This window comes from Emydura macquarii, unplaced genomic scaffold, assembly GCF_026122565.2.
Source record: "Emydura macquarii macquarii isolate MOO-44397 ecotype Brisbane River unplaced genomic scaffold, CSIRO-AGI_Emac_v2 contig_1644, whole genome shotgun sequence".
NCBI lineage: Eukaryota > Metazoa > Chordata > Testudines > Chelidae > Emydura > Emydura macquarii.
This window is the reverse complement of record NW_027131781.1, coordinates 4,430,680-4,443,775: the sequence shown is the minus strand read 5'-3', so window position 1 is coordinate 4,443,775 and position 13,096 is coordinate 4,430,680. Positions and strand designations below refer to the sequence as shown.

Sequence of the window (13,096 nt, the reverse complement as noted above, 5' to 3'; positions counted from 1 at the left end):
TTTATGGTAGCCTAAAATAATAATGTAATTGCCTTTATATATTATCTAGGCACTAATGTTGTTTTTCCACAATACAGTTGGCTTTATTTTTTGTATTTTTTTTAAGATAAATTTGTTACATCTACACTGTTCCTTGGAAACTGAAAGGGGGAACATCAATGCATTGTACAGAAGTCAGACTAGATGATCAAAATGGTTTCTTCTCACCTTCATATCTATGAACGTGAAAATTGCATTTCCATCTGAGAATTTTGTTCTTAGAAATAAATAACCTAGAAATAAACCCAAAAGATTACAGCTGAAGGAGATTAGAGATTTTTTTTTCTTTTTTGTTCCCATTTGTTTACTTTGTACATTTGACAGCAGTTTGTATAGACTATGTGCTCTGCACAAACATGTTTACCACAAACATCAGCAGCAAAGCTGAGATTGAAAGTGAAATAGGCAGCAGACAGTGGTGTACACAGAGGGAAAGAGGATGGGTGAAGGAGGGTGTTATTGAGCATGTTGGATGATGTTGTTCTGTGGTCCTCTGCCCCCCAAAATACCCTTCTAAACATAAACGGGAGCAGAAAAAATCCTAAATATTTTTAACATTTTAAAAAACCCCAGAGATTCAGAACATACGATTTAAAGGAGCTTTATCAGAAAACTCTCTCTCTTTTTTTTTTTTTTTTAAAGTATTAGTCAATTTTAAAAAAATGAAGTTGACTGTATTCCCTTCGAATATAATTATATTATAAACCTGTTTACTTTTTACTTATTAAAATCATTTATATAGAACCATAAATTTAAATTAAGGTAAGGCCCAATCCTGCAGTCCTTTTTCATGTGAATGGTTTCACATTGGCAAGGAGTTGGGGGACTGGGCCATTAGATAGAAATAGGGTATTGCTGCTGGCATCCAAATTCATCTTATCCACTGTGTTCAGATATTGGCTCTGATCCCACACAAACACTTTGGCACTTCAGTAACTTTAATACATAAATAGTTCCATGGAGTTCAGTGGACTGCTCACATGCACAAAGTTATGTGTGAGTGTCTGTAGGATCAGGGCCTTAGTGCTTACTTCTGCAAAGTAGGGAGGGTCTGTCTGAACCAAAGAAGTATGTTCTTCCCAGTCAGGCCCTATTCATTTGCATGGGAGTTTATAAGATTACAATCTAAGCCCAGAAGCCACCTGTCCTTTTCAGTGAGTTACACCATACGGTACAGTCTATCAAGAAATAAATATTTTCACAGCAGTGGTTTCCAGTTGGCCAGGCTTTTGGGTGGGTCCTTTTCATTGGTCTTGTTTTCACTAAAGTTTGCAATCGTGCTTTAGCAAATAACCCAATTGTAAACTAGAGTGTTTGCTAATTATGTTGAACCCTCTCCACCTTAAATACTAAATTAGATAAATGTTAGTTCTTATCACAGGAAAAGATGTATTTGGGTGTCTGAGAATGAAAATATGCAGAAACTGAAAAAAGGGGTAAGACACATAGTTTATTGATAATCATCTGTCAGATGCTTAACTCGTGCCCAGCAGAAGAGCACAGAGTCTTGCCACATTGGTTTAATGGTTTCTTTAGAGCATCAGGAAGGTTTCTTTAAACTAATATAATCAGATATCAGCTACAGTCTCCCTGTACATTTCAGCTTATGTCCAAAAGTTTTCATGATAGCTGTTGCTGGGGTACTCCTAGCAGTCTTTAATTCAGCTTTGCAAAATTCTGCTCACTCACTTTACCCTTGGCAAGTAACTTTTTGACAGGGTATTGTAATATCATTAGCTTTTTCATTGTCATAGCCACGGTGGGTGAGCAAACTGTGTGCCAAACCTGGTAAATTTTCAAGAGTGTTTAAGTGACTAAAAGTGATATTGAATATTGATCAAAGCCAAATAGACTGTTGTCCTCATTGTAATTCCTTTTTGAAATTATGTGGTAATGAATTTTATATATGCTTATATATATATATGCAATCAAGGCTTAGATTATGGGCTAGATCCTCAGATCATGTAATTTTTTGTACACCAGTTGAGCATTGGGCCCTATATATTTATATATTTTAGCATTATTTTCTGCAGTAGCGCACCAAAGCAAAGCAAATGAGTGGAATATCTCATTCCAAGTCCTTTATGAAATTAGGTTTTACTTCAATACATATTTTCCCCAAGATTTGGTTGCTGCACCTTCTTAAATTTCAGCATGAGATAATAATAATAATTGTTGGCATTTTTAGGGCTCAATCCAAATCCCGGTGAAGACAAGATAATTCACTTCAATGGGAGATGGATCAGACCTCGGTAGTGTTTTTCTTCATTTGTAGATCTCAAAGTGCTTTTCACAGCAGCACGTTGTGTGTTATGAGGCCCATTAACTCATCAATGTCTAATATTAATGTTTAGAAAAAAATACACCGGGTCAAATTTTCCAATATAGCATCTACAGTTGTGTGGCACTTTTTCACACCTAAGTGTTTGCACGTAGTCTTTCAGTCCAACTTGTTTTACATGCATAAACTCAGATTTGGTATTTAACAAGCCAGTCTCAGACCCACATGTTCTGCAATAGTTAATAATGCCATCCTACTATAAGCATATATGTGGACAGGGCAAGGATAAGAATAGGCCATGCAAAATCCAAACAGAGTATGAAATTGCAGTTTCATCAGCTTTCTAGAATTAATAGCTCGGTTTTATAATTTACTGAAGTTAATGGGATACATGTTTAAAGCAGAGTGTAATTCCCATTGATGTTAATATAAGCTACACAGCTCAATCCCCCTGCAATGCTTTGGAAATTCTCCCTCCAATGTGTTCTGCAGACTTAATTCTGAAAGCTAGCTATTTCTTTGGGTTGCTGACCTGTCTTCAGAGAAATGCTGAAGCACAGAAAAGCAGTTAAAATCAGTAAGGTTTGGGAATTACAAATCTCATTTTATTTCCAGTATGCTTTTAAGGAAGCTGTTTGTTAGCAAATGGTCAGGATTCATCAGATACCAGTTCACAATGGAGTTTACCTTTCTACAGATAATGAACATTGTGCCCATTTGTTTTAGATGCCAACGTGGACGTCATCTACATCTGCCCCCTTCTTCTGAGTGAGGAGTTACTGCAGTATTACAATAAGCTCCTGGGTCTGCAGGCAGCTGTTAGATCTGGGAACCCTGAGGACATGGGTGACCTGCAGGACAGGTTCAAAATTCTCACCCCTGAAGCTATAAACAGCTTCCCTGTGAGTTTGTCTTCTAATTACTACAGCTTGAGGGATGCAGTAAAATTAAATTGGAAATTTTATAACTTGTAACGCTCTGGTACCCATCAGTGAAATATTATTGCAAGTTTAAGAGCTTTACTGATTAGACTACTAGTTAGACTGTTGGAAATAAATATCCCAGTTTAGCGTTATAGATTTAGTTGAGGTTACCAGCCCCTATTGTCTGTAGCCCAGTGTCCATTCTCAGTATTTGTCTGGGACTTTGAACTTGATAGATTTATAATGCTAAGGAAAGCATACCAATAAAAACATTTCTGTTACTCAAACTATAGCCCCTTTTAGGTGTACGGTCATTCATGTATTCATTCCTCAAGAGTGTTTATTGCAATGAAATCCAATTTAGAATTTTTTTTAAAGAGTGTGGAACTTTAAATGTGTGTAATTTAGGTTTTGTAGTAATATTAGCTTTGAACTTTTAAATCCAAACCTGGAACAGTTTGAAAAGAGACTCAAACCTACTGTAAGGACAGCATTGCTGAGGCTACGGCAACGAAGTAAAATTAATGTGTGTGGGGAGCTGTCTAATATTGTAAACTTTAAATCTACAGTAGCTGAGTTATTATTTGGTTTGTAGGAAGTGTGGTGCTCTTTGCTAGATTTTAGGCTCAAAATACCTGTTCTCGTCTTTTAGAAATACAAATATCCGTCTCCAGATATGTTTTATTATGCAAGTATTTGTCCCCGGGGTTTGACTGAAATCAATAGTTCCCAAGGGTAAAGAGGCCTTATCTAGTTATTGCAACATGTAAATTTGTTGGCTTTCAGATTTTAGTCCTGTTATTAGACCCCAAATCAGCAAAGTCTTATTAGTCATGTTTCACGTGGTTTTGCTCTCCTTCAGTTAGTCCTCCGTCCAAATTCAGCCTGACATAAATGGGCACAACTCTCATGCCAGAGTGCAAAACTTGTTGAAGCCTGCTGGAGCTGCATCTGCCAGAGCAGAATATGGCCCTTCATCTCCTAAAGTAAAAAGATTTGGGTAATAAGTCCACAATGTGCATCAGGCATTTGTTTTATTACTGTTTAATTAAGCGTATTTAACTTTGAAAATCGGCAATGATCATGCAGAGGACTTTTGTTACATAACTTTTTCAGTGTGGATATCAGATTCTATGCCTCATATTAGCCACCAAAATGCTAAGTGCATGGTTAAGCTTTAAGGAGCTTTTAAAGCAAATTATGCAAAGCAAATTAAAGCAAATTTTAAAAGTCACCATATTATGGGCTGAGACCATATGTTGAGGCCACATAGAAAGCACGATTCTGATGAATGTCAAATACCTATAATTATTAATGCATTCAAGAGGCTTTTGAAAGGGTTGTTATGAGATTTCTTCAGCATGTTAAAGAGGTCCTGGTGAATACAGCTGTATTTTTTGTTAATATGGATGCACTCTGAGAGGGAGAATCTGCGCTCCATATTCAGGCAAAACATCAGTGACTTCAGTAGCTGTGAGTTTAGTGAGTGTTTTGCCTACGTAAGTAGTATTGGATTAGACCCTTATAGGTGCATTTTAGATACCATTCTTTCAGTTCATGAGATAATCTTTTCTCATTGTATTTAAATTTACCAAAAAATATCCTCAAAGTACCTGAGTTTGGAGTAAAATTAAGGAGCCAGGTCCCAGCTCTGGCAGCACAAAGCAACCTTAATACTGACTTAACCAGCTACCTGGGGATTCTGGTGTAGGGGAAATCGCTGGGTGGTGAGAACTGTGTAGCTGGTGTTGTGCCTCCCCTCGGCCCAACCTTCTGCATGCGGGACATGGCCCAGGAAAGAAGGGTGTGTGGCCCAAACAGTCTGGTGTTCTGGCAATCTCTGGTTGCTGGAATGACCCAATGGGAAGTCACTGCAGCCAGGTACAATTCAAAGCATCCTCGAGATTGCTCTAAATTGTGCTCGTCCTCAGTTGGCCCCAGACTCAGATGGTTTGGAACCACCTTTGCTCACTATCATGAGTCTGGTGCCAAGCTGAGCTTCTCTGGACCCTACTAATTATTGTTCCTGTGTTATTCCCTATTGGAATCCTGAGGATTCCCCATGTCTGCTGGCTTTTATACCTTCTCCCACTCTGCACCCCATGTCATGGCTATCACATCACTACCTGAGCAGGAATGAACTAGATTTTACATCCTGTTGCCTGCTCTCCTTAATTAACTATAGAAGCCATTATTGAGAGACCCATAGCAAATCTCTTCCCTGCATCACCTCTCCTGACCCCAGGGAGCACGTGTCCAGGACTGGAAATTGAACCTGGGTCTCTTGCGCTGTACAGAGTGCTGCCAGGAGACAGTCAGGCTGGCCTTTCTGTCGTGCTTTCACGTTACTGCTCAGGGGAGGAGAAATACAAATATCACTTAACAAAACTTCAAGAATATGCTTTAAAACTGAAAAAAGAAAGGCAACTCAGGGACATAGGTTTAGTCTCTCTGAGGTTATGCCTCTCGTGACCCTCTATGCTGCTGCTGGAACTTTGTGGATCACCCCTTATCTCTGATTTATATCCCACACGTCTCCAAACCATATCCTTCTACTTTACAGAGGGCCTTGGACATTCTTTGGCACTCCACACTGTTTCCCAGTTTGGCTAGGGAGTTTACTGTTGAGTGACATGAGGCTTTCTTTCCCTCTACTTCTGGAGGGTGAGCATGACATTTCCACCATGATCCCAACCCAGAAACCAGGTCCAAAATTTATACTTTGCCCCCTGGCCTGGAAGCATGCAGAACTTTGAAGGAAAACAGCTTTTAAGGTCCCAGTTCAGGAAAACATTTAAACATATGCTTAGGTCCACCCCAGTAAGGACAGTATTTAGGCATGTGTTGAAGAAATAGGAATGCTTTTCAGAACTGGGGCCTAAACTGGTGGATAAAATCTCAATGTAAAGAAAACTTCCTTCCCCATATGATTCTCGAACATTATCTTCATTATCGTGTAGTAGCAATCTCTGACCTGATAAATGTCTGTTGCATTATTCTATACATGGCATCTATCACTGTCTTACTCACTTTCTGAATGTGCCTTGATATTTCCAGTGAAGTAACTTATTTATCGGGTAATTTGGAATGGATGCATGGGGTCTGTTGTCGCAAATATTCCCAATGCTCAAACTTTCATGATTGACGTTCTTAGTTTAATTGTACATGATGTAATGTCTCTCATTAACATCTTGTCCAGAGATAGATATTTTCTTTTTAAAAAGAAATAAAAAACTGAAACCTCTGTGATTTTTTTAAAAGAATCTATGCTTCCTCCTCTGCAGTCAAATTGACTGTAGCCATTAAAACTACTGTATAATGGAAATGTATATCCCCTGTAATTTAATGTGATCAATGAAAGGTTTTCTAAATCAAAATGTTTTATTCTCAGAGAATCTTTTAAAGTACTGCTGCACTGTATGGGGAAATGTATTGTCTGCTATAGGGGTTTTTCTTCATTTTTTGTATTGATTTTGTAGACGCCTTAGAGTTAAACCATGCCAGAAGTGTTGCAGAGATGAATCACTATTATCCAAAGGCCACCAGCCTCTCTGCCGACTGACAGAAGGATAATTCCGCGTGGATCAAATAAATACAGATGTGTAGTAATTAGTTCTATTCCCAGTGTGCCCATTTCCAACACACTAAAGATGTGAACGATTATGGAGCCTCACCCCAACAGCTTTTATCAATTTAAACTGCTAAGCTACAGGATAGGTCATAACCCAGCCAGCTATTAATAATGTATTCATTGTGTGCAACATTATAAATTAGGTGCATGGAATAAAAAAGAACACCTTTTAAGAAGAATAATGTTATCTTTATACAGGGCCATCACATATGCCTGGCCACTCAGCTGAAGTACAGCCCCAAGACAATCAAAAGAATAAAAAATCTTATCCAAGGCAAAGAAGCCTACATCATTGGTGGACTTCCCCACAAAGATGATTTAGCAGTGGCTGACATGTTAAATGTGCCCATATTGGGCTCCGAGCCAGAAATAGCTCATCTCTATAGAACTAAGTCTGGAAGTAAAAGAATCTTTGCTAGTGCGTGTGTGCCAACACCTCCTGGAGAATATGACATCTATAACCATCGACAGGTACGTGGGAAACGGTTTGGGAACCTGTGCCTGTTGGCAAAGAAACAGTTTATTTGGCATGTCAACATATGGACACCTATCGTGAATAGGTAGGAGGCAAACTTTGCTGCCTTGCATAAAATATCAAATGTCTGTCATTGCATTGATTAGAACCTAAATTAGTTTGGATGAATAGTTTGAATATGTATTTTCCCCCTTGGTTTTATTTCTTTCTGCAGTTGTCTTACCATTTAAATTAACTTCTGCCTTGTTAATGAAAGGATTAAGGAAAATAATTGTTCTGGTATTCTTTGTAATCCTCCTCTAGGGCACAAACCATCTTTAAGTATCTGGTCTTCCCAAACAGCTATCATCAATTAACAGAATGTTGAGAATCATTAGGAAAGGGATAGATAATAAGATGGAAAATATCATATTGCTTCTTTATAAATCCATGGTGTGCCCACATCTTAAATACTGCATGCAGATCTGGTCACCCCATCTCAAAAAAGATACATGGGAACTGGAAAAGGTACAGAAAAGGACAACTAAAATTATTAGGGGTATGGAAAAGCTTCCATATAAGGACATATTAATAAGACAGACTTTTCAGCTTGGAAAAGAGATGACTAAAGGGGATATGTTAGAGGTCTATAAAATCATGACTGGTGTGGAGAAAGTAAATGAGAAAGTGTTATTTACACCTTCTCATAACACAAAAACTAGAGGTCACCAAATGAAATTAATAGGCAGTAGGTTTAAAATGAACAAAGGGATGTATTTCTTTACACTTTCACTTTCAACCTGTGGAACTCCTTGCCAGAAGATGTTGTGAAAGCCAAGACTATAATGCAGTTCAAAAAAGAACTAGATAAGTTCATGAAAGATAGGTCCATCAACGGCTATTAGCCAGGATAGGTAGGGATTACTGTTTGCCAAAGGCTGGGAATGGCCCACAGGATGGATCACTTGATGATTATCTGTTCTGTTCATTCCCTCTGAAGCACCTGGCATTGGTCAGTGTCAGAAGACAGGATACTGGGCTAGATGGACCATTGATCTGACCCAGTATGGCTGTTCTTATGTTCTTATCATGGCACATTGTGAGCGAAATCCTAGCCCCATTGAAGTCAATGGGAATTTTGCTGTAGACATAATGGTGCTGGGATTTCACCCCCTATCTCTACTAGGAAGTCATGTCAATAGAGCCATTTCACAGCGTGACATGTGCTGAAGTTCATGCCACTCTGTGAAGTGAATCATTTATCTCAAGGGAGGATTCCCCTTGTTTAGGAAGCGGGGATCATCCAAATTAAGATCCACTCAGCAGATCTGCTGCCTGAATTTTTCCCTTTGTTTAGCTTACCGAATCATTTTCAATTTCATTTATCTTATTGCCATGACAAATCAAGCTCAGCGAATTTTGTGTCTATAGACAAACAGTATGGCACAGGAAAGAAAGAGCTGATACATCACCATTCCTTTCAGGAAGTGGGTTCTTGCAGCATGGTCAGTTCGCCTTACACAGAAGATGTGCTTCCCAAAAATACGCCTCCAAAACTACTTCTGTTTATAATGGTGGTTTACAAGCTAAAACCCTCTATACCTCATCTAAGATTCCACCCACCAATTTCAACTTATTTTTCTGGTTCCGTGGTGCACCCCTCATTGGTTTTCAAATACAGCATTCCAAGCTAGTTGGGCGGGGGAAGCACTCCCTGCCTGTACCAGAGGAGAACACGTGTATATCTTGCCTTTGACATACTGCCTATCTCCCTGTGCCAAATGCTGAATTGTACTGTTACAAGGTATTGTGGGATACTTAGCATAAGAGAGAAAAAGTTAGCATCATACAATTTTGCATGATTGCGCAATTTATATTCAATATACCATAATAACACCATGGGCATAATACCTATTACCATGGTATATACTGCGTCTAAATGATATGTATTGGCAAACAGAGCTTAACTTGTCGCTTTGATAATTGTATCGGGATGACACCTTTGCCAAATTAATACATGAAGTAGAGGTAAGGGCATTCATGTGAGTTTTATATTGTTTTAGCAAACTGCATGAACGACAGTACATAATTAACACAATTAAAACTAATGCACCCTGTAATGCACTTAAAGCTTTTGCTTGTAACTTCTATCTAAATGTGGAAAATTATTATTTCAAGATCATCCTCATGGAGAATTTATCTAGTTGTGCTTATTCTGCTTTGTGCATGTCATTGCTAATCTGGATACTGCGAGTGTCTTTTCAATCCAGTCATGTTTTTAAATTTAAGGTTAGTGGTTCAAAATGTATGTTATAAAGTGATAGATGTTTTTTAAATTTCATCCTGGAGCTGGGGCTTACTTTGAATCATGGATTCATTTGAAAAACTGGAACAGGCATAATTAGTGTGACCTCTAATACTATGTTCATGAAGAATAAAATAGAAATTTGGAGTCGTGGGCTCCCTACATAAACGTTTTATAATTAGCCACTACACGGTATTATCCATCCATATTACAGGTCACCCTTCCTACTGGGTCATCGCCATTTGGTGAGCATCACATAGCAGAAGACAGGAGCAGCTAGCTTTTCTGATTCAATAAAGTGGCCCAGGCCAGCATGGTTATGTATTGGAATTGTGATGTCAAAAACATGATGTCTGCATATGTATCAATATCCTTTAGTGGAACAACAAGCCGTGTGCGGTGCCCACCAGATTTGCGCTGCTGAGTGATACGCCAGTAGCTGAGGTAGAGCTAAGCATTCCTTGAAGATGCTGTCTTTCACATAACCTGCTGAATGGCCAGGAGCCAATTTATCAAATATTGCAGTGTCAGGATCCATTATCGGTAAAGATACCCTAAAGAAATATACATGGAACCCACCACTCAGCATAGTTGTTTTGAATAACATGTACCTTGATTAAGAGGTAGTGTCACTGACCCCAAATTATGAATTGTGCCAAAGGAAATTGTTATAATTGTTGCCAATACATCACAATCTCTGTTGTACTCTGAGGATACCACCATTTGGTTAATTGCTCATCATTAATAAGATTAGGCAATTTCCCTTTTTCAGTATTCCCTAATGAACTAGTTATAGTAGTTAACACATAACTCCCATAAGCAGTGCAACTAATTTCTCTACCTATGTGATTTTCCCTCGCTTTCTCAATGTTTTCTGTGATTATTTCATTAATTTTTACTTGTGTTTGGTTAAGCAGCTTATTAATGTCATGCATATTGTACACCATTTATCATTCCCCATAGCCATGAATTATGGGTTTAGAAACTGTGTCTGCTGCCTGATGCTCAAAATAGTTAATGCATCTTTTTATATATTTCCAACCTGCCCTGTTCCAAATGGACATCTCAGATCCAAATAGCCCTGAAATGGAACCAATAATTCCATCCAAACTGTGGAGTCGCCTAGTTTGAAAGATACCAGACTGCAGAACAGTTTCCTGCCTGGCTATTAGGTCTTGTGAATGTTCCTGGTATGATATTATTGTATCAACTAACAAAGTATGCAACAATATACATTTTAAATCAGGTCTCTCGGAATTTGCTCTGGTACCACCCATATTCTATTTCTGTGGTACATTTGTAACAAAGAGTCATTTGCTTAAGTTAGTTTTGTCTCATAAAATTTTAGAGGCAAATCTTGTGGCAAATCCTTGCACACATCCGCCTGCTTCATTGCTTCTAGCTTTTGCAGTGTACATAATTCAGGTACAGTGTCTATGGCACAGGCTGCAGAAACAAGGGTGCTCACAAATTTACGTAAGACAGTCAAGTTTTCCCTGCTTGAGTAGTCTGCTTTGCAAACCAGTCTGCCACAAAGCTCTCGTGGTGAAAAGAAGCAGTTTTACGATGTCCTTTTCCTTTTAGAACATAAGGAGGGCAGGATAGAGGCAAGAGATGCTATGTACAGCAGAATGGAGGCATGAGCTAAAGGTGAGCCATCAGAAGAGACAAAGTTATGTGAATGCCAGAACAGAATACATTCCATGAAGGCATTACAGAGCCATGCAGAATTGGAAACAAAGAGTAAGGATATTGTAGAGGACACAAAGTGTTCCAAAGTGCAGACTACAGCAGCCAGTCCAGCATCCTGAGCCAAGTGCGGGATACAGGAGAAGGAGAGAGAAAGTGGCGGGGCAGACAGAGAATGGATATAAAGGCCAAAGCCACTAAAGGGTTTGTCTTCCTTGTAAAAGCTGGATCCATCCATGAAAATGCACAATAAGCATGATGTTTTGAAAGAGAGTGGAAGAACTGAGGTAATGAAGTGGAGGTGGCCGGCAAAAGACACTCATGTGGGGGCATCGTACAGGAGCACAGAAGGAAGAAGTGAAGGGTAGGTGTGTCCTTGTCCTGTAATAGCAAGGACCAGCACACTAGTCCTTTCTCCTGTCAGAGAGGAGAAAGCTGATCAGTGTGCATAGAGAATTTAAGATGATTGGGGGAAAGACTAGTTAAAAAGTGAAATGTTTAACATCCCAAAAAGTGGCAAATAAGCTTGATTGCACAGGAAATGTTTACGCTCAGTCGGAGAGAGCACTTTAGATGCATAGGCAATTGGCCTGTGTTTGTCATGAATTTCCTGTGGAAATAACCACTTCACTTGTAGCCCTTTCAAATGGAAAGGTTTGGTGATCAGGTGTGGCTAGGGTAGGAGCATCAATCTTTCAGCTTGTTTGAGTCATGATTATCTGTGTGTGCTCTTGTGTCCATGGCCAGAGAACATCCTTCTTTAAAAGAAGGCACAAAGGGACAGTAATAAAGGCACAGACTGAGATAAAATTCCTATGATAACCAACAAGCCCTACAAAGGAAGAAAGTTTGGAAACACTAATAGATAGTGGTAGGCAAATTATCAGGTCTACCTTTTGCTGAGCTGTGTACTTCCATCTTTGGAGAAGGTGATACCTAAAAAAGAAACTGTTTGAGTTAACAGCTGTGCCTTAGTTGGATTACATGTCAGACCAACTTGATGTAAACTCAGGTGCTCTTCCAAGGTAACGGTCACAAGATAAAGAGTGTCAATGTACTGGTCTAGAAAGTGGCAACAACACGTACTTCATTTGCCTATGGAAAATAGAGGGGCAGTTGTGACAGCCTTGTGGAAGGCAAGTCCTGGTATATTTTTGCCCTTCAAAAGTAGAGGCAAACTTACAGTGGCATTTAGAATCTCAAGAAATTGACCAGAATTCATTAGAAATGTCTAGAGCTGAGAAACATGGAAAGTCCCAAATGAATGATTTAAGCAAGTTGGGAGTGACAGCTATGGTGGGGCAGCAAACGGGCATCAACTGGTTTAGTTTACCATACTCTATAGTAAACTGTCATGATCCATCTGGCTTAATCACTGGCCAAATTGGTGATTTATTAGTAGAAGTACAGTGATAAAGTACACGTTACAGCAGAGATTTTCCAACCAGTGGTATGTGTACCCCTGGGGGTACATCAGAGAACCACAGGGGGTACGCAACAGGATCGGGCGGCTGCAGCCCGCCTCCTGGCTGGGAGAGGGTACTAGGCGGGAGGCAGGTACCTGCAGCCTGCCTCCCAGTTGCGCGCTGGACTTGGCAGGAGGCGGGCAGTCGCCTACCAAGGGGGCCTTCAGGCGCCAATCTGTGGGGGGGGGCATCGGGTCATGATGCACAGGGGGCACAGGAGGCTCCCAGGCAGGTGCCTCCCCCAGGCCGGGGGGGGCGGAGAATGAGGGTGCCCTGTCTGAGCCAGTGCCAGGCTGCGGGGCTGGAGC

At 39.7% G+C, this 13,096-nt stretch overlaps 1 protein-coding gene across 1 annotated transcript in view; it reads left to right on the top strand.

Moving 5' to 3' along the window:
• The first annotated feature begins 395 nt into the window (after positions 1 to 395).
• Positions 396 to 13,096, top strand: part of LOC137158273 (IQ domain-containing protein H-like) — a 52,486-nt gene continuing 39,785 nt past the window's right edge. Inside the window, exons 1-3 of the mRNA XM_067556058.1 lie at positions 396 to 435; positions 3,047 to 3,222; positions 7,073 to 7,345. Coding sequence (XP_067412159.1) covers positions 396 to 435; positions 3,047 to 3,222; positions 7,073 to 7,345 — 489 coding nt within the window. The remainder of the gene's footprint in view (positions 436 to 3,046; positions 3,223 to 7,072; positions 7,346 to 13,096) is intronic.